Consider the following 25450-nt stretch of genomic DNA (forward strand, 5'->3'; position numbering starts at 1 on the left):
TTGGGTTTGGAGACGCCTGATTAGTCCAATCTGAGTCCAGAATTCCCGGTTCCAGGCTTTCCACTGACCTACTGAAGTGTGGGGCTCCCGACAGGGACCCCCCGCCGGTCTAGGACTTAGATAGAGACAGTTACTCTGCCGCATCGCTGCAGATGTACCTAAATGTGTAAGTTATGAAAAGTAGCATGATACTACGAGCGACAGACTCTTGCAGCTACGAGAGTCTATGTCGCAGTGCTTGAGACGAGCCTTGTAGGGGGTGTCTTGAAGTCTCTTGTCCTCCAAGAGAACGGTTTTTCCCCATCTTGCACAGTGATTCATCGGGGGTGTGTGCACAACATGGCCAGACCGTCTGAGCGTGGTGTGGAAGCTTGTTGTATGAGAATGTCTGCATCTGGTACTGTTTCCTGCCATCTTACTTCTTAAATTGGTTCAGCAGGCAGCTAGTTTGGTCTCAACCCCTTAATGCTTCTTCGAATCAGTAGGAGCAATGAGAAGGATTCGAACCCGTGTATTTGGTACCCCCAAGCACACGGTTTTGGTAATCCTTAATATACAGAATTTATATTAAATCTATTGTGCCTAGGAATTATTTTACTCAAAATTTTGACCTCTTGGGCTGGACGGTAGAGTGACGGTCTCGCTTCATGCAGGTCGGCGTTCAATCCCCGACCGTCCACAAGTGGTTGGGCACCATTCCTTTCCCCCCGTCCCACCCCAAATCCTTATCCTGACCCCTTCCCAGTGCTATATAGTCGTAATGACTTGGCGCTTTTCCCTGAAAATTCCCCCCCCCCCCTTTTCTCGAAATTTTGACATTAGTTTGTGAACAAAATTACATGGTCCGGTTAATTGGGTTGTTAGGTCACAATACATAATTAGATGTGTCATGCTCAGCTCGTTAAGCACACACTACGAGGTAATTTGCAGGGAGATAAGGCGTAGTTTGATCACAATTCCAGCGCAGTTACATGGTGATTTGAGGAGAGGGCGGTAGTTAGCGCCTAGCCTCGTGATAACAGCCTAGGCGGAAGGGCTATTCTCGTGCAGTTAATTTTAACCTTTGTTAACCTTTGTTAGTTAACCCTTTGTAGTTAACATTTGCAATTTGCATATTTAGGAGGCAGTGAAACGGTGGTTTAGTCTTGACTACACCAACCCAGTGAACAAATCCACAAGGGCCGTGACGAGGAGGATTCGAACCTACGTCCGAGAGCATCCCAGACGCTGCCTTAATCGACTGAGCTACAACATGGTCAAAGGAATTGAAACCAAAAGTTCTAGTGAACTTGGATCCTGAAGCCTCGTCACGGCCCTTGTGGATTTGTTCATTTGATGCATCACGCTATTGTGAAGTCTGTGTGTGTACAGCAACGGAGCCTCCTGAAGTCTGTGTGTGTACAGCAACGGAGCCTCCTGAAGTCTGTGTGTGTACAGCAACGGAGCCTCCTGAAGTCTGTGTGTGTACAGCAACGGAGCCTCCTGAAGTCTGTGTGTGTACAGCAACGGAGCCTCCTGAAGTCTGTGTGTGTACAGCAACGGAGCCTCCTGAAGTCTGTGTGTGTACAGCAACGGAGCCTCCTGAAATGATAATAATTTTTAATATAAGTTAATATTATTATCATTTTTTAACAACTTAAATTTTTAATTTAAGTTAATATAAGTACTTATATTAACTATTTGGTCGGAATACCAATACAGTATATATATAGTGATGGATCACCAGAAAGTTCACTTTTTTTACATGTAATTTATACATATACATATTTTTGTTGTATAACCAAATGTAAATATTCATAGGCCTATGTATATATACATAGGCCTATGTATATATAATACATATATGTATTATAGTACATATATGTACTATAATACATATATGTACATTGTAAATGTACATATAGCGTATATTAGGCCTAGAATTGCTAGGAGAAGATAGGTTAGGCTGGGTTCTATTTTAACCAGATTCAGTAATACAAACATCAGCTTTCTAGTGGTCCATCACTACATACTGTACTCTCCACCAAATAGTTACGATTAGTACTTTCATTGCAGCAAGATGGATTGCTTTATTGGGTAGTTTAATTTGTGTTAATTATGATATGTTTTACATTCCCACGGTAGTTTTGAGGCTATTAGGCTACTGGTAATTCTTTTCATAATGTTGATAAAAGAGCCAGTGCTTTTTAGCAGTGGGGAGTGCTTCTGTAAACCTTTATTACCAATTCTGTAAATCATAGCCGCTCCTTTCAACTTTATCTCGGTTCCATTTAACTCTACCTTCGTCAAATCCTTTTCTTACAGTCCTCAACTATGGATATGAAGATTGGATTTCGATTCTTTCACGAATCGATAACTACGAAACATTAGAACAGCCTTCAGGAACCATTCCTTCAGGAGGAATCATTCAGAACCTTGTACACCACATATGTAAAACAATCATGGAGTATGCGGCCCCAGCATGGAGCCCGTACCTTGTCAAGCACAAGACGAAGCTGGAAAAAGTTTAAGAGGTATGAACTTGAATCGTCTTGAACTACTCCATACAACTCAGGAAGATTAGCCTGTAATTCAGTTCGTGTGAGTAGAAATACAATCACTATGTCGAAGTTCATTTTTGCTGTCCGCAGTTCCATACCGTAGAACATCTTGCACAGTGGTTCAAGGCGGGTGTGTGCACAACATGGCCAGCCCGTCTGTGCGTGGTCCCTTATCAAGACACCACCACCACACCACCCTGCCCAACCGTCTTGTGCTCCCGACCCGTCAGGTGGACAGAGGACGTGGGAAAACCAAACAGAAGATCTTAAGGCTTGTGTGAAAGTTATCTCCTGAACACTAGGTACAGGAGTAAGAGTGTGTGTGTGTGAGAGAGAGAGAAGGACCTTCCAATGACCGTAGTACTCACCTATTTGTGCTTGCGGGGGTTGAGCTCTGGCTCTTTGGTCCCGCCTCTCAACCGTCAATCAACTGGTGTACAGATTCCTGAGCCTACTGGGCTCTATCATATCTACCCAGTAGCCTCAGGAACTACGCAGTGTGTGTGTGTGTGTGTGTGTGTGTGTGTGTGTGTGTGTGTGTGTGTGTGTGTGTGTGTGTGTGTGTGTGTACGTGCGTGCGTACGTGCGTGCGTATATGCGTAGACGCAGATGCGTGTACAAGCGTGCGTGTGTTCGTGCTGCTAGGTAACAAGGGCATCGGGTGAAAGAAACTCTACCCATTTGTCTCCGCCTCCACCGGGGATCGAACCCGGAACCTCAGGACTACGAATCCGAAGCGCTGTCCACTCAGCTGTCATGCCCCCTTCATTTAATAAAGAACAAGAAAAAATTTGATCCAATGTGCTCTTGAAAAATAACATTTTCATCACTTTTGTTTAAGTATTTTGTTTAAACATTCCCAAGGTGGAATTATGAGTGTAAACTCACAGACAGTTGTCACTCACGTAATAATGGGACACCAGACTCATATATACTAACCTACAGTGCTGAGCAGAAAAGAAAATTATAGTTTTTTGCGAGGCACCGCGCACATTTGGGATATTTTTGTCCCTCAAGATTGTTACACGAGGCTGTTAATGTATAGCCTGGTAGGTGTGGTGGAGTGTTGGAGTAGTGTGGTGGTGTGGTGGAGTGTTGGAGTAGTGTGGTGGTGTGGTGGAGCGTTGGGGGAGTGTGTGGTGGTGTTGGGGGAGTGTGTCGAGGTGTGGTGGTGTTGGGGCAGTGTATTGTGGTGTGGTCGAGTGTTGGAGTAGTGTGTGGTCGAGTGTTGGAGCAGTGTGTGGTGGTGTGGTGGAGTGTTGCGAGTGGTGTTTATGCCAGTTTGGTTGAAATTTGGTGCTTTTAACAGTTAAACAATCTCTCGGAGACAGGTTTCAGCACCAGTTAATCCCACTCCCCCGAGCCTATGACCGCAGTCTGTGTACTCCGGTACTCCCCCTTGTCTGTGCCACGGTAACACAGGTGCCAGGCCGGTCAGGGGGACACAGAAGGGGTCAGGGGGACACAGAAGGGGTCAGGGGGACACAGAAGGAGTCAGGGGGACACAGAAGGGGTCAGGGGAACACAGAAGGAGTCAGGGGGACACAGAAGGGGTCAGGGGGACACAGAAGGAGTCAGGGGGACACAGAAGGAGTCAGGGGGACACAGAAGGGGTCAGGGGGACACAGAAGGGGTCAGGGGGACACAGAAGGGGTCAGGGGGACACAGAAGGAGTCAGGGGGACACAGAAGGAGTCAGGGGGACACAGAAGGGGTCAGGGGGACACAGAAGGGGTCAGGGGGTACCACAGTGGCCCAGTAACCTGGCGGTGGCCCGCGCTGGGCTACAAACTCTTCCTCCACTATCTTCCCTTCTACCACGAGGTCTGCCTGTCCTCCCTACTCCCCTGTCAGTGATGTCTCTCCCTCGACCCATTTCCCCTCATATCCCCCCATGCCCATTATCCCCTGTCCCTCCCTTCACCCCCATTTACCCCCCATTTCTACCCCCCTCCTTGTCCTCCCCTTCCTCTCCCAGCGGCTCATGGCAGCTGCGGCAAGGCGGGGTGACTGGTGCGTGATAATTATATTTCCGTGTATCCCCCAATTGTAATTTCAGCGTGTATTATTTTATTTTCGTGTCCCGGGCGGGTGTGGGTGATCAAGGGGGTTGTATTGGTTGGGACCGTCGTCGAATTCATGTTTCTTTGGCGTGGGTTTTTGTAAATTGTCTGGTGTGGCGGCATTCCCGCCTGTGAATCACTAATCCGTTAAAAACGTTGAGATTCGCAGGATTTCGTATTTTCCCGCGAATTATTCAAATCAAACGCACATTGGGGGGAAATGAGGGAGTGCTTGAGGTTCATATATCATAATATATGAATGTTTTTAAAGTGTTAGTTTGAGCGGTTGAAATAAATTTCACCACTTGACGGAAGCCATCCAACAGCTGATGTGTAAGGGTTGCCAATGAGGGTATTTTGTGTAGTGTTGGAGGTGTTATTGGGGGTGTTTTTGGGGGGAGTTGTCCCCCCAGGCAGGTGTTGCACCCCCCACACTGGCAGCTAACCGCTCACTACACCCCAACACACTCCACGTTAGTGTTGAAAGGTAGTAACGAGGTGCTTGGGTCGCTTCTTGGGTGTGGGAGGTCTGGCTTACACCCGGCTGGTACTCCAGTGATCACTAGTGTCTCCGTAGCTCCTTGGCAGTGTGTCGTGGTCCGTCCAAGACGTTGGTGCTCCGTCCAAGTGGCTGGTGCTCCGTCCAAGTGGCTGGTGTTCCTTCCAAGTGACTGGTGCTCCTTCCAAGTGGCTGGTGTTCCTTCCAAGTCGCTGGTGTTCCTTCCAAGTGGCTGGTGTTCCTTGAACCGTTCAGATACCCCGTGGATAGCCTTATAGTTCCTCGAATCTTATACCGTCTTACAAGAATGTCTCCAGTGAGTGTCGTGTTATCTTGTGACTGGCCAATCACTCTGATCTTAGTGTGAAAACTATGGCTTCTAAGATCTCCAAAAACCTGTAGGCCTATACACGTTGTATTAGTGTAATGGCCCTGTTCGATGTAGTGGATTGTATACGAAGGTACTGAAGTTACAATTGGATAATTACAGGATGCTGGATACAGAGGGGCCAGGTAAGTACTTACAGGTTGTTTCAGTGGCTTGTGTGGGGGGGGGGTGAAGGGAACTATCAGGGTGAAAGAGTTAAGCAATTACGATTATATAGCACTTGAAGGGGTCAGGATAAAGATTTGGGATTGGACGGAGGGAAAGGAATGGTGCCCAAACCACTTGATGGACAGTCGGGGATTGAACGCCGACCTGCATGAAGCGAGACCATCGCTCTACCGTCCAGCCCAAGTGGTTGGGAGTTAGGCTATATTATATATTAAGTGTGCTGTATTATATCTTCAGTGGAGGCTTATGGGTGGCTGAATGTGGCGTCCGAGCCGGGCTGAATGTGGCGTCCGAGCCGGGCTGAATGTGGCGTCCGAGCCGGGCTGAATGTGGCGTCCGAGCCGGGCTGAATGTGGCGTCCGAGCCGGGCTGAATGTGGCGTCCGAGCCGGGCTGAATGTGGCGTCCGAGCCGGGCTGAATGTGGCGTCCGAGCCGGGCTGAATGTGGCGTCCGAGCCGGGCTGAATGTGGCGTTCGAGCCGGGCTGAATGTGGCGTGCTGAATGTGGCGTTCAAGCCGGGCTGAATGTGGCGTTCGAACCGGGCTGAATGTGGCGTTCAAGCCGGGCTGAATGTGGCGTCCGAGCCGGGCTGAATGTGGCGTCCGAGCCGGGCTGAATGTGGCGTCCGAGCCGGGCTGAATGTGGCGTCCGAGCCGGGCTGAATGTGGCGTTCGAGCCGGGCTGAATGTGGCGTTCAAGCCGGGCTGAATGTGGCGTTCGAACCGGGCTGAATGTGGCGTTCGAGCCGGGCTGAATGTGGCGTTCGAGCCGGGCTGAATGTGGCGTTCGAGCCGGGCTGAATGTGGCGTTCGAGCCGGGCTGAATGTGGCGTTCGAGCCGGGCTGAATGTGGCGTTCGAGCCGGGCTGAATGTGGCGTTCGAGCCGGGCTGAATGTGGCGTCCGAGCCGGGCTGAATGTGGCGTTCATTATATATTCTTTGTTATTGTTATTATTTTGTTTCTACATTTTTTTTAGACCTCCTCCCCACTTGAAGACCCATGTATTTACCTCGTAATAACCACTGAAAACCTCTGAAGAACCCCCTTAGGGTGCGTGACAGTACCATCATTATATACTCAGTAGGCTGCACCCACATCGTGTGGGTGCAGCCTAACCCCTGCACCTCTTTCCTCCTAACTTTCTTCAACCCCATGACAGCTCTTTGTCCTCTCTCTCTCTGCCATTCTTCAGTCCCCCTTCCCATCTCTTTGTCCTCTCTCTCTCTCTGCCATTCTACAGTCCCCCTTCCCATGTATACTTTCTCCTCGGTATCTTTTCATTCCTCCTGACTTACCACCTTCCTTTCATTTATGTTCTCATTTCCTCTACCCCATTTGCTTCGCATTCCACTATCTTCCCTTCTACCTGCCTTCAAACTACAAATCAGTTCGCGAGTTGCAAACGCAACAAAAAATATTCTGGAGGGTGATTTAGCAATTATAATAAATCAAGAGCCTATTGCTTTCTTAAGATATTACCGTATAGATTTTAAGGATGTTATATGAAAACATGTGATACACGACACATTATAAAGTAGTAGTGATGTTGAATTGACCAGACCACACACTAAAAGGTCAAGGGACGACGACGTTTCGGTCCGTCCTGGACCATTCTCAATAGTAGTGATATTCCCACTTTGGGGTCACAGAACAGGTGTAGAGGTGCCAGGTGGTGGTGGGAGGTCGTGGCACTAACTTATTGACCTCTGTTTGTCGTGCCTGACCCCAGCAACCTCAGGTCAAGGGGGGTAAATTTTTTTCAGTTTTTCATATATATTTGCTTTTTTAATCGGATTTTCATAATAAGCTTTTGCAGTCCTACGATTGAGGAGGCTTCGAGTTTCTCAGAAGTATTTTAAGTCGACACAAAGCTGTTTCTTAAGACTATGGGAGTGTCGAGTCCTTTGTTTACATTGTCGTGGGAGAGGAAAAGCTCTCAAAGCCTTGCCTAGGCTATTTTGTTTTGATAAAATTAGCCTCTAATATATTTATGTAATCTTCTAAGTTATTTTTGCTATCGTTCGTTTATAAATTTATTTCGCGGGAAAATTGTTTTTGTTTAGAGGGGGAATGTGTTTGTTGACATCACAGCTGTGGAGGTAATCAGCTGACCTGCCTCATTGGCGCCAAATTTTAACGTGTATCCTCTAAACGTTGTTACTTTCACCTCTGTAAAGTCGGCCCGGTTCTCCCCCCACCCTTTTGGTGGGTGTTCAAAATGTTTAATAGTAGTTCGTTGAACTCTTGCGTTTTATTGTTTGTGAAAAGGTGCCATCAGTTGAAACGTGGTTGGCCTGTAATTTTTTTTTTCCTGTGCTTCAAAAGGATCAACAGACCCCGGGTATTGTTTCCCTGGCGTGAGAAGGCGAGGCTTGGGGAAGGGGGGGGGTAATGTGATGGGTTGGTTGATTCGCCAGCTGGTTGGTTGATTCGCCAGCTGGTTGGTTGATTCGCCAGCTGGTTGGTTGATTCGCCAGTTGGTTGGTTGATTTGTCTAATTGGTACTACTGTTGGAATAATGGACATTAATTTAAAATTAACGATACCCTAAGCTACCTCCCTACCCTAATACCCTAACTAGGGCAAGTAGATGCGATCATAAGTCACTTACGTACTATTCTAGCCCCAGGAGACGTTTGGTGTCAATATATTCTTATTCGGACCCTCTTAAAAATATATATAGTACAAAATGTGGACTTATTTGTATGCCAGTCCATATTTTGTACATATATTCGACACTTGATATATGTGATATAATTTGATTAAGGGGGGATACGTTACTTGGTATGCAAGGCTATGGGAGGTATTGTATGACCTGTTCATCAGGAGATAGGCTAAATGTTGCTGGGTTCGGCTCATCTCGACAGCCTCTTCTCTCCAGTTTGACTTATTGTTGGCAAGTTCAGCCGAAATTTGAGACATAACCTAAGGGCCGCTCCAAGCAACAGCCTGTTGGACGAAGCTCTCACAAGTCAAGTCTGGCCTCTGGCCTGACTTGGGGGGAGTAGAACTCCCACAACCCCATCAAGCAGGTATCAAGCGGGTATGATGAATAGTTGTTTGATGTTGAGTCAGATCACCGGTCTGTCCATGTTGTTGATTGGCTGGTTGGTCGTTTGATGGGAGTTTGACCGTTTAGTTTGGTAACCACTTAGATGAAGAGTTGAATATTTTTTATGTCTGGTTGGAAGTTGTATATTATAGGCCTATGACCGGTAGATTAACTAGATAGTTGATTGGTTCGCATGGTGGATAGTACGACTAAGTACTGTGTTGGCTTGTTGGACGATTAGTGATTTATGACGTTCAGAATTTGGTTATTACGTTGACTGACAGGCTGTCAAGAGTGAGACCGGTGGGATGACAGCCGCCTGGGAGCTGGGATGGGTAATTAGTTATAAATTTATATGTCTGGCATATGGTCTGAGTGTGCGTGTACTTGCCTGAATGTGCCGACCTATATGTGCACGCAGGTTGAGTTTTAGCTACTGGGCTCGGCGGTTCAGTCGCCCTCTCCCTCCCTATCTACCTACTAGCCTCATCCCTACCTACCTACTAGCCTCATCCCTGTCATTCCAACCCGTTTCTTAAACTTGTTCGATAGTCTAGGCTTATGTGGATGCTGAATCATAGGTTTTCCAGAGTTTCAAAGTATGGAATCGACTCGCCTATCTGATTTCTGTCTCATAGAATTCTATAATGTTTGTGAGGGAGACGTTGTTGTCCCTGAACCACTTCTGAAGTTTAGTCATAATGGCCATTCTCTCCAGATGTTCTCTAATCTCTTTCGTACGGCCTCTTCCATCACCATGGATCACCAGCCTCTTTGGGCAGAGTTTCTTTCACCCTATGCCCCTGTTACCTAGCAGTAAAATAGGTACCTGGGTGTTAGTCAGCTGTCACGGGCTGCTTCCTGGGGGTGGAGGCCTGGTCGAGGACCGGGCCGCGGGGACACTAAAGCCCCGAAATCATCTCAAGATAACCATGCATGTATGGTACGCTGGTTTTCAGCGTGCGTAAGTGCGCAAATGAGCGCAGTTGCGCTCTTGCGTTCGTGTATGTATATACATGTGCACATGTGTGCGCGGGTGTTCATATGGCGGTGTTCTGCATGACTGAGTATGGCCCACCCACTTACACCCTCCCTCTCCCTCCCCCCACTTCAATAGTCGACATCCTCTAAGCTCCCGATAGGGCAAGGTAGAATAGCTGCGTAGTGACATAATGATTCTACTCCCTCAGCCTCTTCGTTTAATCCACCCGGTTGATGGGGTTCAGGGAGTTCTTGTACTCGCCCGGCCTGAGCTTGGGGAGTAGAACAACTCCCAGAACCCCATCAACCAGGTACATTAAACGAGGAGTGAGATTGCATTCGTAACTGCGCGGTTTGTGTCCTCGCCTCACTCTCTCACTTTCCTCAGATTGCATGTCCCCCTGTCACCCTCCTCCTCCTCCATTGCACTGCATGACATTTGATCTCGCTTCCTCATACGACAACATCCTCCTCCTCATCTCCTCTACTGCATCACTCCTCAAGTCCTGCCCCTCTGGTTCTCGATCCAATCTCCCTCCTTTACTGACCCCCAATCCCTGCCGTGCTGACCCAATCGTTAATACTGTTCCTTACTGACGAATCATAATTTTACTGATACCTGATCATTATCACAAAAACTAAAGGTTAGAATGGTTGTAATTAGTGCGTTATCACGAAATAGGTTTTGTCAAGTTTAACGCATTACTACCAAAAAAAAATGAAGATAGCACAATGTTGTCATAATGATAACGTCTCCACCACCACCATCCATCCCCCCACTCACGCTATCCTCCCCACACCCCCATCCTTGCCTCACATTTACATCCTTAACTCCATTAACTATTAACCCACATTTCCCTGCGCCACTCGACAGAACATCCTAACAATGGCACCCACAAAATCACCCCCTCCTACCCTAGCACTCACTCCCTACTAGGTGGGTACTTCCTCACAATCCCACCCTACATTCCCCGCTCTTGGCTAGGCTACCCACTCACTCATAGGCTATCGGGGCCAACTCAAGCCTTTTTAAGCTTGTGTAAAGGAGGAAATGTATATGTTTATCTCTCAGAATGTTCGGTAATATGTTTATTGCTTGTGATGTGTGTCTATGTATGTATTAACACGATGTACTGAACGGGGTGAGAATAGCTTGAGCTGCCTCATCCCGTGTATTTTACCTCAAACTTATTTCAATTTCAAGCTCCATATATAATCTCGTCTATGAAAGACCCACTTTTGATCAAGACTGAGTTTTCCTGAAACGGACACCACACCTTTTCCTTACCTAAAATAAACGTGTGACGGTAAAGCATTGGTGTTCGGCTGTTTCAAAAGCTAGGGGCTGGGCCTCGTCACATTAAAGAAAAAAAAAAGAGAAAAAGCTGGAACTTTCGTCTGTGGTAAGGTAATGGGAAGACACACAAAACACAAGTAAATTTAACAATGAAATTTGAATTACGTTAGAAAAGCAAGACATAAATAAAGTTAAACATAAAATATACAAGGCAAGTCAACAAACAAAATAATAAGAATAATCACTGGCAAATGAAAAGTTACGTTAAGACAAGTGAGTTATAGCAAAATAAATAATAATAATGCTGGAATATTGGCTTTGAGCTGCCACCTCCCTTAGTACACGAAAGCCAAGGCTTAGTCTACCAACGAGAGATGTCAACTGCAAGGAGCACTGGGATATTCTGACGACTCTGGGCCACTGCAGCCCAGACATCAACTTGTGGCGGAGGGTGGAGGGCAGGTGCGACGGGACACCAGCCAATCAGCGACAGGCAGGCAATGGACAAGCAGTTTGCCGGTTTACGGTGGCGGTGGCGAGCAGGTGTGCCGGTGTGCTGGATACGTTTTGCTCTCTGGGCAAAACGTTTTGGAGATACTTGCTGGATATATCTTCTATATTATCTGTTGTTGTTACGTACTTTGAAGGGAAGAGCAGGCTCAATCTCTCTTGAAAGAGATTATCGTCACAAACGAAAAATAGAAATAGTCCGGAGCTATTCCCTCTTTTTCCATACCACCACCCTAATAATCTCCCCCTCTTAGCCTCACCATTCACCTCGATCAATTCCTCAATTCCCTCCTTTCCCCCCCCCCAAATTTGATCAGACCAGAGGATCCTATAAGAGCCATCTGCTCCCCCTCTTGAGCAGCTCCCAAGAGAGGAGGTCGCCAGCTTCCTCTACTTCCCTCTTGAGGCTGCAGTAGGCACTAAAAACCCCTACCGGCATGAAAATTGTGGTTTTCAATTTTCATTTATCAATTTTCGATAGGTTAGGTGGGTTTAAAACAAGAGTAACGATGACGTTAGAAGTGTACATTGGTTTTAGACTCGGCTGACATTGGTGAATAAGTAGTAAGCTTGTGCTTGCCTGGGGGGGGGGGGTTCCCGGTCAAGTAGCGTCAATATTTGCGTCAATATGGTTACGACTGCGTCAATATGGTTACGACTGCGTCAATATCTGCGTCAATATGATTACGACTGCGTCAATATGGTTAAGACAGCGTCAATGTCAGCGTTAATACGCTAGGTTGGGAGTTCATAGCGGTAGGGGGTGGTCATTTTGGATGGTTAATTGGGTCGTTACTTGCAGGTTGGAGATGTAGGTTGATAGAGAGTCGGCTGGTAGATAAATGGACCCGATTAATGGTGGGTAGTTGCGATGGTTCGAAGGGACAGTGTTCAATGAGGGGGACAGGGGACAGGGGAGGGGTATGAGGATAGAACATACACATGCATGGCTAGCCAGGACGCGGAGAGGTGAAGGGGAAAATCGGTTAGAGGATAGCGTTAAAGTTTATACATTTGTACAGCATAGCCTATTGCATAGGCCTACCATTACGTAGCCTAGCATGCATGCCTGAAATTCTACCTTGGGAGAACTGGAAGCGTTGCCCACAGTTCTGTTTTCAGAACTATGTGCATAATATACATTAACAATGCTGGTGTTAAGAGAAATGGGCCATTTTGGAAATCGGCTTCGAAATGGATGGGGGTGTCCCATTTTTTAATATTTTTTTATCTTTATTTAAGAAAATACAATATAAGTTACATATACATAAGTTTTACAAGGCAATTGAAAGCGTCTGACTCGACGAGCACATGAATACTTTAATAGTATTTAATATTAATGGCAAATGATTGATTGATGAAGATTAAGCCACCCAAGAGGTGGTATGGGCATGAATAGCCCGTAATAGTGGCAAATGGCGTTAGATATAATGAACAAATCCACAAGGGCTGTGACGAGGATTCGAACCTGCGTCCGGGAGCATCCCAGACATTAGGTAGTGGGCGTTAGATATAATCACCTTAGCAAATTTACACAATCTAACAACCGAATGGTTAAGCTTCGTTAAAGTTCACACTAGGCTAGATATCAGCTAGCATAGTATTTGCATGGCTAACTTTCACACTAGGCTAGATATCAGCTAGCATAGTATTTGCATGGCTAACTTTCACACTAGGCTAGATATCAGCTAGCATAGTATTTGCATGGCTAACTTTCACACTAGGCTAGATATCAGCTAGCATAGTATTTGCATGGCTAACTTTCACACTAGGCTAGATATCAGCTAGCATAGTATTTGCATGGCTAACTTTCACACTAGGCTAGATATCAGCTAGCATAGTATTTGCATGGCTAACTTTCACACTAGGCTAGATATCAGCTAGCATAGTATTTGCATGGCTAACTTTCACACTAGGCTAGATATCAGCTAGCATAGTATTTGCATGGCTAACTTTCACACTAGGCTAGATATCAGCTAGCATAGTATTTGCATGGCTAACTTTCACACTAGGCTAGATATCAGCTAGCATAGTATTTGCATGGCTAACTTTCACACTAGGCTAGATATCAGCTAGCATAGTATTTGCATGGCTAACTTTCACACTAGGCTAGATACCAGCTAGCATAGTATTTGCATGGCTAACTTTCACACTAGGCTAGATATCAGCTAGCATAGTATTTGCATGGCTAACTTTCACACTAGGCTAGATATCAGCTAGCATAGTATTTGCATGGCTAACTTTCACACTAGGCTAGATATCAGCTAGCATAGTATTTGCATGGCTAACTTTCACACTAGGCTAGATATCAGCTAGCATAGTATTTGCATGGCTAACTTTGAAATTGATCTAAGAGTAATTTCAAACTCTAAAACCAAGGGACGATGCATGAATGTCTTCAAAGGTTTTCATGTTAATAGTCAAAGTTGTAGAAATGTTTCGTTAATGATATTGTGCACTATTACTTTACTTTACCCCGTAATTCAATGGGTTTACAAGAGACTGACTGGTCTATGGGTTCGACTCCTTTGTAGAATAAGACGTTTTGTCCCGTTTCTTTACACCTGATGCTTCTGTTCGCCCAGCATCAAGTGAAATAATAACTGTTGTACTTTGTATCTCGCAGGAATTCTAATCATTGATCTAGGACACTTGTTCCCAAACTTAGGACACTGGATTAGGCCTATCCCAAGTATACCTATAATCTCGAATGTTCTATATATATAATGTTTGATAAATATAACATTATTAAATGTACTGACAAAGGTTTTCTTCATTTACAGGTGAGTGTTGGAGATAGTGTGGTTCTTCAGGTCAGTGAATGACTGACTGAAGGTCAGTGGGCGTCTTCTGGGGTCAGTGAGAGGTCACGTGACCTATCCCTTGCCTGTGATTGGTCACGTAATGTGAAAACCGAAGATGACATACTCTAATACGCGCCATTTTGTTTGTACACTAGGCCTAAATAATTTCATAATTCAACACTGTTTCATGTTAAATACTTTGTTAAACAAACCTGTCTTTTTGAAGCTACGCGTGAAGGGAAATTCCTAGATTAAGACTCAAAGGAGCAGAAATGGGCCAAGATTACTGGTTTGTCGATCTGTGAGGGTATCTATGGCTTGTCAGTCTGAGATATCTGAGGTCTGAAACATACCGGATACCACATGAGGTGGGGATTGTTTCAAGCGTGGGTTAGACGTGTTTAAGGATGAGTTTGGGTGGATATATATATAGGAGCCGCCTCATATGAGCCAACGTGGCTTCTCCTATATTGTTTATACGTTTATATCCGGTAAATGTGTCTTAGTATGTGGCTCGGAATATTATACTCCAGATGAGGATATGTAGATGTTTCACCAGGTGAACGAGTAGCTTCACAGATGACACACACAGTACAAGGGTACTCCACCTAGTGGACCCATTCTCTCTCCACGAAAGATAAATTACAAACGTACACAAGTTTCCCATTAAGGTGATGTGGGGTGCCCAGTCGAGGTCCTGCCTCGGGGCCACGAACTGCTCGAGGATATGTCTTACTTTACCAAGTTTTGAGTTAGCGATGGATGAGAGAGAAGGATGGAAAAACTCCAGTGGCCTTCTGCGTCTGCGGGCAGAGAGGTCTAGTGGCTTGCATCTGGTGCGTTTATAAAGAGAGTTCTGTGGTGTATTTGTTCCTGACATTGTGGATATAGTTAGCTGACACTTCAACAATGCATTACACTGCAGGCGAGGAGTCACAATAACGTGGCTGAAGTATGTTGACCAGACCACACACTAGAAGGTGAAGGGACGACGATGTTTCGGTCCGTCCTGGACCATTCTCAAGTCGATTGTGGACTGGACCATTCTCACAATCGACTTGAGAATGGTCCAGGACGGACCGAAACGTCGTCGTCCCTTCACCTTCTAGTGTGTGGTCTGGTCAAAATGCCTTACACTTTTTGGCTACATATATGCAGTTTCAATACATCAGAGTCCATTTCAGATTAAGTTCAGATTCATTTAGATGTTTTTATTAGAGCTGAATCTATCGTTAGGTTCATTTAATCTCCATTGGGTTCTTTTGGGTTTTCATGTTTGGGCCTCGGTCTAAATTTCACAATCTACGCATTGGGTTTCTCTGGGTCAATTTGAGCGGCATTTTGGGTTCGTGTGACATCCAGTTCTGAGCTTTGGGTTCATTTGAGTTCCATTTAGTCCATCTAAACCCCAGAACGCATGATGAGTGACTCATCTGAGTCTCGTGTGATTATCCTCAGTCTCATGTGAGTCTAGGTATCATTGATACCTCTTACCAGGTATCGAGAACCCCTTACCACCACCTCATCCCCTCCCGAACTTTGACGTGGTGTCAATGGCTCGGGTCAGGATAGCAGGTACGGTTGACAGAGAGTCTGAAACTAATAACCAGCTTTTGGAAGTTGGGGAAACAGAGGGCTGCAGGCCGGGCATGGGGAGTAGAACAACTCCAGAGAACATCCAGGTAATCTGGAGACCTAGGGCTAGATTCACGAAAGCATTTACGCAAACACTTACGAACCTGTACATCTTTTCTCAATCTTTGGCGGCTTTGTTTACAATTATTAAACAGTTAATGAGCTCCGAAGCACCAGGAGGCTGTTTATAACAATAACAACAGTTGAATGGGAAGTTTTCATGCTTGTAAACTGTTTAATAAATGTAACCAAAGCCGTCAAAGATTGAGGAAAGATGTACACGTTCGTAAGTGATTGCGTAACTGCTTCGTGAATCTGGCCCTAGTATTTAGCCGTTTAGACAGGCTGGTTGCCGGTATATAATACTGAATAGCGTTGGATATATACTGAAGCATTGAACTACACAATCACATTCGTATGATTTTCTATCAATGAGGCAATCCACTGTGGCTATGAGGCGAGTAGGTGGTTGCCAATGCTTTGGTCAAGGGTTCGTATCGCCTACACAGCCCCAGTGGATTTTCTCAATGGATTACACGTTTCTTGAAACCGCCTTTAATCTGGATAACAAGTCCCCCTGTACCTAGTAATCAGCGGCGTGGTAAATGCTATTTAAGGCCTATTAAAGCAGCTTATAGGGCCGTGAAAATTAAATGAACTACGTCTTTGAAAAGAAATGAATGTGAAATTGGGATTTGATATTTTTGAGCCGAACTTTGACATTAATGTGTACAGTTCTTGCCATAAGGGATTTCTGCGGCTTTGTAGTTGGTCTGTCGGGCACCTGTGTGTCGGGCACCTGTGTGTCGGGCACTTGTGTGTCGGGCACCTGTGTGTCGGGCACCTGTGTGTCGGACACCTGTGTGTCGGGCACACACAGAGAGGGGGAGGGGGGTGAGAGAGGGGTAGAGTTAGATAGGTAGAGAAATGGTAGATTCTATTATATTGTATATAGTTTTTTCCTCTATTTACACCATTACCAAAAGTTTTGTCTTTTATTTTTGTGTTCGGAGTCACTGCTTCGGTCCAGAACTTTCACTGCACAAGCAGCTGGTCCTGTCACTGCCGAGCGGGAAAGTTTTTTGAAAGTTGTCTTGGAAAAAGTAATGGCAGGTCCAAACCTGCCTCGACCAAGCCCTAGTTAGTAGCGGCCTTCTGCTCGACCAGTTTGGCTGTTAGCATGCCATACCGATGACTATGATGCTGGCGATGAATAGAGTGATGATTTGATGACTGATTAAGACCTTTTGTGTCCCTTTGTAATTTGTTTTTTAAGGGCTTGCACTTAAGGGTGAGTGTGGAGTGCACTCGGAAAATGAGTATAGGGTGCAGGGTTACCGTCCGATGATCCTTAAAAGGTGTTGATAAAATGCAGGTTATCTCGCGTCCCTATAAACAGAAGATTACTACTTACAACAACCATTTGTTTGGTCATTCCTGGAGTTGTTTACAAGGTCCTCTTGTAAACATTCTGCTCTCTCTCCCTCTTTTGGTTTTTAAGCTTAAAAATCGGAACCTAACCCAACCAATTACGGAAATCCCTATTACGTGTGTGTGTGTGTGTGTGTGTGTGTGTGTGTGTGTGTGTGTGTGTGTGTGTGTGTGTGTGTGTGTGTGTGTGTGTGTGTGTACTCACCTAGTTGTGCTTGCGGGGGTTGAGCTCTTGCTCTTTGGTCCCGCCTCTCAACCGTCAATCAATAAGTGTACAGGTTCCTGAGCCTATTGTGTGTGTGTGTGGGGGGGGGGGGGGTCAGGCATGCCTACAGGTGTGTGTGCAGGTGTGGTGACCTACAGAGCTCGTGTGCTTACACCTATCAACAGTAGTTTATTATGCACCCCATACCTATCCTGTGGGCAGTAGAGGGCTACAGAGGCACATAATGGGTTCAGGAATCGAACTCCACAATTCCTTTAGCTAAGCAACTTGCCTATCAACAGCCGAGCTACGTGGGGGCCACTGTTTGGTTAGGTCTGTAGTGGGGTTATTCCGGCCGGCTGGCTCTCAATAGGTGAGGTGGAGCGATGGCTCTTCTACCAGCCCACCACCACCACCACCACCACCACCACCACTACCACCAGCCACGGGGAAATGTTCTGCTCGAATTACCAACGTCAGGGCACGCGTAATCCCTCTCACTCTACAGGATTTGATTTGATTTCTTCAAGTATATGTGTGTGTGTGTGTGTGTGTGTGTGTGTGTGTGTGTGTGTGTGTGTGTGTGTGTGTGTGTGTGTGTGTGTGTGTGTGTGTGTGTGTGTGTACTCACCTATATGTACTCACCTATATGTGCTTGCAGGATCGAGCATTGACTCTTGGATCCCGCCTTTCTAGCTATCGGTTGTTTACAGCAATGACTCCTGTCCCATTTCCCTATCATACCTAGTTTTAAAAGTATGAATAGTATTTGCTTCCACAACCTGTTCCCCAAGTGCATTCCATTTTTCTACTACTCTCACGCTAAAAGAAAACTTCCTAACATCTCTGTGACTCATCTGAGTTTCCAGTTTCCACCCATGTCCCCTCGTTCTGTTATTATTACGTGTGAACATTTGATCTATTTCCACTTTGTCAATTCCCCTGAGTATTTTATATGTCCCTATTATATCTCCTCTCTCCCTTCTTTTCTCTAGTGTCGTAAGGTTCAGTTCCTTCAGCCGCTCTTCATATCCCATCCCTCGTAGCTCTGGGACAAGCCTCGTCGCAAACCTCTGAACCTTCTCCAGTTTCTTTATGTGTTTCTTCAGGTGGGGGCTCCATGATGGCGCGGCATACTCTAAGACGGGTCTCACGTAGGCAGTGTAAAGCGCCCTAAAAGCTTCCTCATTTAGGTTTCTGAATGAAGTTCTAATTTTCGCCAGTGTAGAGTACGCTGCTGTCGTTATCCTATTTATATGTGCCTCAGGAGTTAGATTAGGTGTCACATCCACTCCCAGGTCTCTTTCTCGAATCGTTACAGGTAGGCTGTTCCCCTTCATTGTGTACTGTCCCTTTGGTCTCCTGTCACCTGATCCCATTTCCATAACTTTACATTTACTGGTGTTAAACTCCAGTAGCCATTTCTCTGACCATCTCTGCAGCCTGTTTAAGTCCTCTTGGAGGATCCTACAATCCTCGTCTGTCACAACTCTTCTCATTAATTTTGCGTCATCTGCAAACATCGACATGTATGATTCCACTCCTGTAAACATATCATTTACGTAAATTAGAAAGATGATTGGTCCCTGTGTGTGTGTGTGTGTGTGTGTGTGTGTGTGTGTGTGTGTGTGTGTGTGTGCGTGTGTGCGTGCGTTTTATACGTTGAGTTTTTCTTCCTGCAGTTCAATTAATCCCCCAATGGCACCTCCTGCTTCACCCCCAGTATGGTGGCATCTGAGGTAGCGGAATGGGCTGACTCTCAAGGTTATTTGTTCGAACAGATGACGCCTGCGCGCCGGGGTGACATTGCTATACCTGCCTGAGAAGGCTTTGTTGCTTTCCCTGGGCTGGTTAATAGATTCCGGATGGTGGTGATTTCTTGAGTAGTTCCCTCTGGTTGTTGGAGCAGCCTGTAGGCCCCCCCCCCCCCCCACACCTGAGACCTGGAACTTTAAGAACAAGAGGTCATAGATTTAAACTAGCTAAACACAGATGCCAAAGAAATGTAAGAAAATTCACTTTCGCAAACAGAGTGGTAGACGGTTGGAACAAGTTAGGTGAGAAGGTGGTGGAGGCCAAGACCGTCAGTAGTTTCAAAGTGTTATATGACAAAGTGCTGGGAAGACGGAACACCACGAGCGTAACTCTCATCCTGTAACTACACTTAGGTAATTACACACACACACCTACCTACCTTTCTTCCTTCCATCCTCGATATCCCGCTTGGTCAGGCATATCTTGCAGGGTATTGTATATTTTTGTTCCAAGAAGTCACTTTGGTTCCGGTAATATTTCTTAAGCTTGCTGAGAAAATATTTTAAACAGCTGTGGACCTCTGATGTTTATCCAATGTTATCTGTGTCTTTGGCACCTCTGATCTTCACTGGCTCTATTTTGCATTTCCTTCCATATCGTTCACTCCAGTATGTTGTTACTTTGGGATCTGGCCCTCCCGAATGTTCCACGTATATATTATGTAATTCCTCTTGTCTCCTTTCCAGAACGGACTTTTTTGAGAGCTTTGAGACGGTCTCAATAGTTTAGATTTTTATAGTGTGTGTGTGTGCCGTATATGTTATCTGTATTCCCTCTATTACGGAAATCCCTCCTGCTCTGAAAGGGAAATAGAGCACTGAGCAGTATTCAAGGCAGGACAGCAGCAGTGATTTGAACAACATGGGTATTGTGATGGGACCACTGGGTTTGAAGGTTTTGGTTTTTTTAGCCGATGCTGTATTTGTTTTATGTTCTCTAAACGTTAGGTCGTCAGAGACCCTTATTTCCAGATTCTGTACGAGTTGTTTTCCTACTATAAAGAGATGTGGTTGTGTCTTACATCCTGTATTGTTAGTTCATTTTTCTATTCCAAAGTACCTGGAATTGAGCACTGTGAAACCTCATGTTATTTTCCGTTGCCCAATCGAATACTTTATTAATGTCAGCTTGTAGTTTTGCAGTGACTTCTGCAGGAGTGATTTTCATGCTGATTTGTCGTGTGCAATGGACGACACGAAGCTGTGGCTTGTATTTTTGTCTGCATCTCGTATGGGAATGAGAAAAGGCAGTGGTACAAGGACTGTGTCCTGAGGTACAGAGCTTTTCACGGCTTGGACTTGATTTTGGTTGACCGACAGTCACTCATTGCATTCTGGTTGACAGGAAATTGAGTATTCATCGTCATACTTTATACATTATTGCTATTGAGAGCATTTTATGAAATATCACTCCCTAATCACACAAAATTGCATTGCAAAATTTCATGTATACCACATCTGCATTTGTTTTTATCTTTCTGATGCTTTGGTGATTGTCATAGTGGTTGAGTAACTGCGGAAGGCATCATCTTGTTCTAAATCTATGTTGACCCAGAGTTGATACCTGCTTGATGGGGTTCTGGGAGTTTTTCAACTCCCAAATCCCGGCCCGAGGCCAGGCTTGACTTGTGAGAGCTTGGTCCACTAGGCTGTTGCTTGGCCCACAGTTCTCCATATAACTGGTGATCTGACTCGTAATCACTTGTACAAAACTTAGGCGATGTTCGTGCCTCTGGTCTATAATTGTTAGCCAATGCTTTGCGTGTGTGTGATACTTGGTGTAGTGGAGCTATATCTGCTGATTCAAGCGCTTCTGGTATCTCCCGTGTCCAAGCACTTTCTCCAAACACTGTGAGCGCTCCTGGTACTGACACTTTACATTTCTTTATAAATATGGTGTTGCAGATGTGCAAACAAGAGTCCAGTGGTGTCTGAGATGGCAGGGTAGGGCAAGAGGGGGGAGAGGGGGGGGGGCTGTGGTTTCATCAGTGCATGATTGGCTGGAATCCAGGTGCGTCTGGGAGGGGTGGACTGGAGTGGACAGGGACGATGGGAAGGGTGGGAGAGAGGGGATGGGGTGTAGTGAAGGTGATGGGGTGGGGGGGGGGTACGGGGGAGGGGGCCATGGACCACTTCACATTTTAAGCTTAACTTTATGCCCAAGTGTGTGTGGGGGGGGGGGGTAGCGGTGTGGCAAGACTGAAATCGTGAGGTGTTTTGCAACTTAGTTGTAATTAACTTCATTGTCAAATGACCAGTTTGGGTGTCTGTGTTGCAAGCCGGAATGTGCAAGTGTTGGAGCATGATAGCTGATGATAGCGGGGGGTCTCACGGCCAGAGATATCTTTTAGTTCTCTGGGTGAAGAAATAGTTTTGCAGGCGATGAGTCACAATAACGTGGCTAAAGTAAGTTGACCAGACCACACACTAGAAGGTGAAGGGACGACGACGACGTTTCGGTCCGTCCTGGACCATTCTCAAGTCGATTGTGAATGGTCCAGGACAGAATGTCAAGTCGACACAATCGACTTGAGAATAGTCCAGGACGGACCGAAACGTCGTCGTCCCTTCACCTTCTAGTGTGTGGTCTGGTCAACAAAACAAATAGCTTTAATTGCTTATCTTAACCCTGGTAGAGGCACACAATAGTTTAGCTGATCTGTCTTCCCGTCTCCAGGTATCAGACACATATGAAGAGAACGCCATGTTATGCTGAAACTTTTAAAACCTCTTTGAACCTAAAACAAAGTATGATTGATACTGAAATTGAGCAGAGGAGCCAACTAACAACTACTTGTAATTGTGTGCGAGAGCTAGAGAAAGGATTTATGTATGATCATAAGAGTTCAAATTCCATTTTGTTATTGGATTATGTAGCTTGAGTGAAGCAAACTAAAAAGATTGTTGTTTAGATGTAATGTATCTGAGGAATGACTACGTATTGACTTTTAAAACTTATATATTTAATGTAATCGACCTCGGCTGTTGTTGTGCTGTTAGAGTAATGTATATTTAAATGTTTATATATTGCCCCGAAGGGAAGGACTCGAGTTTGTATCCTTGTGTATGTTTGAATTATTTATATACAAGAGTTGTTACATTCTTGTACAGCCATTAGTACGCATAGCGTTTCTGGCAAGTTCTTAATCCTATGTTCCCTGGAATGTGACCCCACCAAGTTGTTCAACATCCGGGTACCCATTTGACTGTTGGGTAAACAGAGTTAAGGATTGACGCCCAGTAAATCCTTCCCCGGCCAGATAGGTCTATAATTGTTTTTATCGTATGTGTTATCTCTATGGAGTGGTGCTATCTCAGTTGTTATAAGTATGTCGGGATAACACCAGTATTTAGTGTTAGATACTGTCTAATGATTCCCCGTCTTCAAAGAAAATGTTTAATGTTTGTGAAAGTGGTTTTTGCAACTGATGATGACTGGAATTCCTGGAATGTGAAGCTGATGCAGAGTGCATGGGTATACGGTTATGGCTCCCATAACCCAAACCACCACTACTCCCACAACTACCACCCTTTCCAACTCTAATCAGCACCCCCATCCATAACCAGCTTCGCCCTCCTAGTACGCCCCAACCCTGAAATCCCGTCCTAGCTCCCTCTGTAATCTTCCACTCACGCCCACGTACCTGGAAGAACATGTTTGGCTATGTTGAGAGGTGTGTTGAGGGAGGTATGTGGGGGAGGGCAACGGGTGTGGCAGGTTTGGGGGGTGGTGAAGCGTGTGTGTATAGACTAAGGATGAATACCCTCTTGCATCTAGACTGCTAGGTATAAACCAGTGCGCCATAGTTAAATCTATCCAACGCCTGAATACTAGTCCAAAACGGGGTACAATAAGTCTTTAAATAACTTGAGGGAAGGATTTAGTCAAGACAAGAGTGAGAGATTACTGGAAATACCATCCGAAGCACCAGAATGTCCGCGCGCATTGGCGGGAAAAAAAGTCAGTTGAGACAAAGCTGCCAAATACTACCAGAAAATGTATTAAAAACCCCGCCAAACATACTGAGAATATCGACCAAGAGTATACAAATGTTAGTCTAAGCGCACAGAACACTCTGGATAATTGTGGCCGAGATGCTAGAGTAAATAGCAAACGGAAACATCAGAGACTCCGGGGGATAGTTCTCGACAATTTTACCTTAAAACGCCTAAAGCACTCGAGATAAACACATATTTAACAAGTGTGTGTTAAGCAAGCCAGTACAGCCGCCTCCAGAAGCTGTGTTGATGAAATTATATATTGTATTTATTTATTCGTTTTAGTTAAGAACGATGTGTAAATATACACAACTGATATGAAGTTACAAGTAGCGGTTGTTATTCAAATTCAAATTTGTTTTCAGGTAAAAGTACTTCAAGTAAAAGTACATACATAGCTGAAGAGTTAGAAACATAACGTTGGATTTATAAATTGAAATTGAATTTGAAATAAGTTTATTGAGGTAAAATACACACAAATGGATGAGGTACCTCAAGCTATTCTCACCCCGTTCAGTACATCGTGTTAATACATACATAGATACACATCACAAACAATAAACATATTACCAAACATTCTGAGAGATAAACATATAGTAGATAGAGCTAGTACATATAATACCTAAAACCACTAATACGCATAGCGTTTCGGACAAAGCTATTAAACCCGTTCCAGTAGCCTCATAAGGGACTTCAAAGCCGAATGATTCAGTGTTCCTTTATAAATATCGCTGTATGCAATACCTCTAATAATTCAGAGGTACACCATCAATACAGCGCGCCAAATTACAATAACTTAGTGGTAGCGGAAACAGCAGAAGATGCTACGTTACAGCTGGAAGATATTGGAGCTCATAGTCAGGTGTAGAATATCTAGTCACGTGGGCTTCCCACTCTCTCGTCTCCCATTCCAAGAGCTCCTCGTTGTTTAAGATCCAGCTACTGGGAACAAAAAGTTGCATGTAGCACGGGCTATGGTGAACCCTTAAGGGGACTTCCCTGGCACAGGAGCAGGGGAAGTAACCGTCCGGCCGGTCGATAGAGCTTCGCCTTCACACACATGGGGTACATGGTTCGAGTCTCCTAGAACCTAGGTGAATGGGACGATAGGTGTAATAAGGAGGTTGGCAAGATTGCGTGAACCAGTTCTGGTGGGGTGGGGGGAGGGAGGTATCACGTGACATGGCTTAGGCTCCACGTTAGACTACTCAATCCTAATATCGTCACTCTCCCAACTCATTATGTAAGGTTGTTAACTCGTGGATTACCTGGTTACGATGCCCTAATATCAGTCAGATATTAGCCTAATATCAGCCAGATATTAGCCTAATATCAGCCAGATATTAGCCTAATATCAGCCAGATATTAGCCTAATATCAGCCAGATATTAGCCTAATATCAGCCAGATATTAGCCTAATATCAGCCAGATATTAGCCTAATATCAGCCAGATATTAGCCTAATATCAGCCAGATATTAGCCTAATATCAGCCAGATATTAGCCTAATATCAGCCAGATATTAGCCTAATATCAGCCAGATATTAGCCTAATATCAGCCTAATACTTCGCCTCCTCCAGAATCTTAGCAGAGGGGGAAAAATAAAATAGCCGGCCCTGGTTGGTAAACCTTGATCATGGCGGCTTTGCTTACATTTATGAAACAGTTTGGGAGATCCGAGGCACCAAGAGGTTTACAAGTAAACTAACTTTAGCTTTGTGAAGTTTAGAATCTTGTAAACTGTTTATTAAATGTAAACACAGCCGCCGTGATTAGAGAGATACACGCAGATTGTGTTATTTGATAAATCATTCCTCGCTTACCCTGGTCAAGCTGCTTGAACACAGTAGAGAGGGAGGGGTCATGTGTTTTTGGGTACCAGGTGGAGATGGACAGGGCATTTTGGGTACCAGGTGGAGAGGAACAGGGCATTTTGGGTACCAGGTGAAGAGGAACAGGGCATTTTTGGTACCAGGTGGAGAGGAACAGGGCATTTTGGGTACCAGGTGGAGAGGAACAGGGCATTTTGGGTACCAGGTGGAGAGGAACAGAGCATTTTGGGTACC

General features: G+C 45.2%; 1 protein-coding gene across 11 annotated transcripts in view; it reads left to right on the plus strand.

The window, feature by feature from the left end:
* LOC123773626 (guanine nucleotide exchange factor DBS) overlaps positions 1-25450 on the plus strand; it is a 544948-nt gene that overhangs the window by 456412 nt on the left and 63086 nt on the right. Inside the window, exon 1 of one of the 11 annotated variants that reach the window (XM_045767436.2) lies at positions 5081-5614. The exons of the other annotated variants lie outside the window; for them this stretch is intronic. Coding sequence (XP_045623392.1) covers positions 5593-5614 — 22 coding nt within the window. The 5' untranslated portion in view covers positions 5081-5592. Of the gene's footprint in view, positions 1-5080; positions 5615-25450 lie in introns of those variants that run through there. 11 annotated transcript variants of the gene reach the window in all.

Source organism: Procambarus clarkii, chromosome 72, assembly GCF_040958095.1.
Source record: "Procambarus clarkii isolate CNS0578487 chromosome 72, FALCON_Pclarkii_2.0, whole genome shotgun sequence".
Lineage (NCBI taxonomy): Eukaryota > Metazoa > Arthropoda > Malacostraca > Decapoda > Cambaridae > Procambarus > Procambarus clarkii.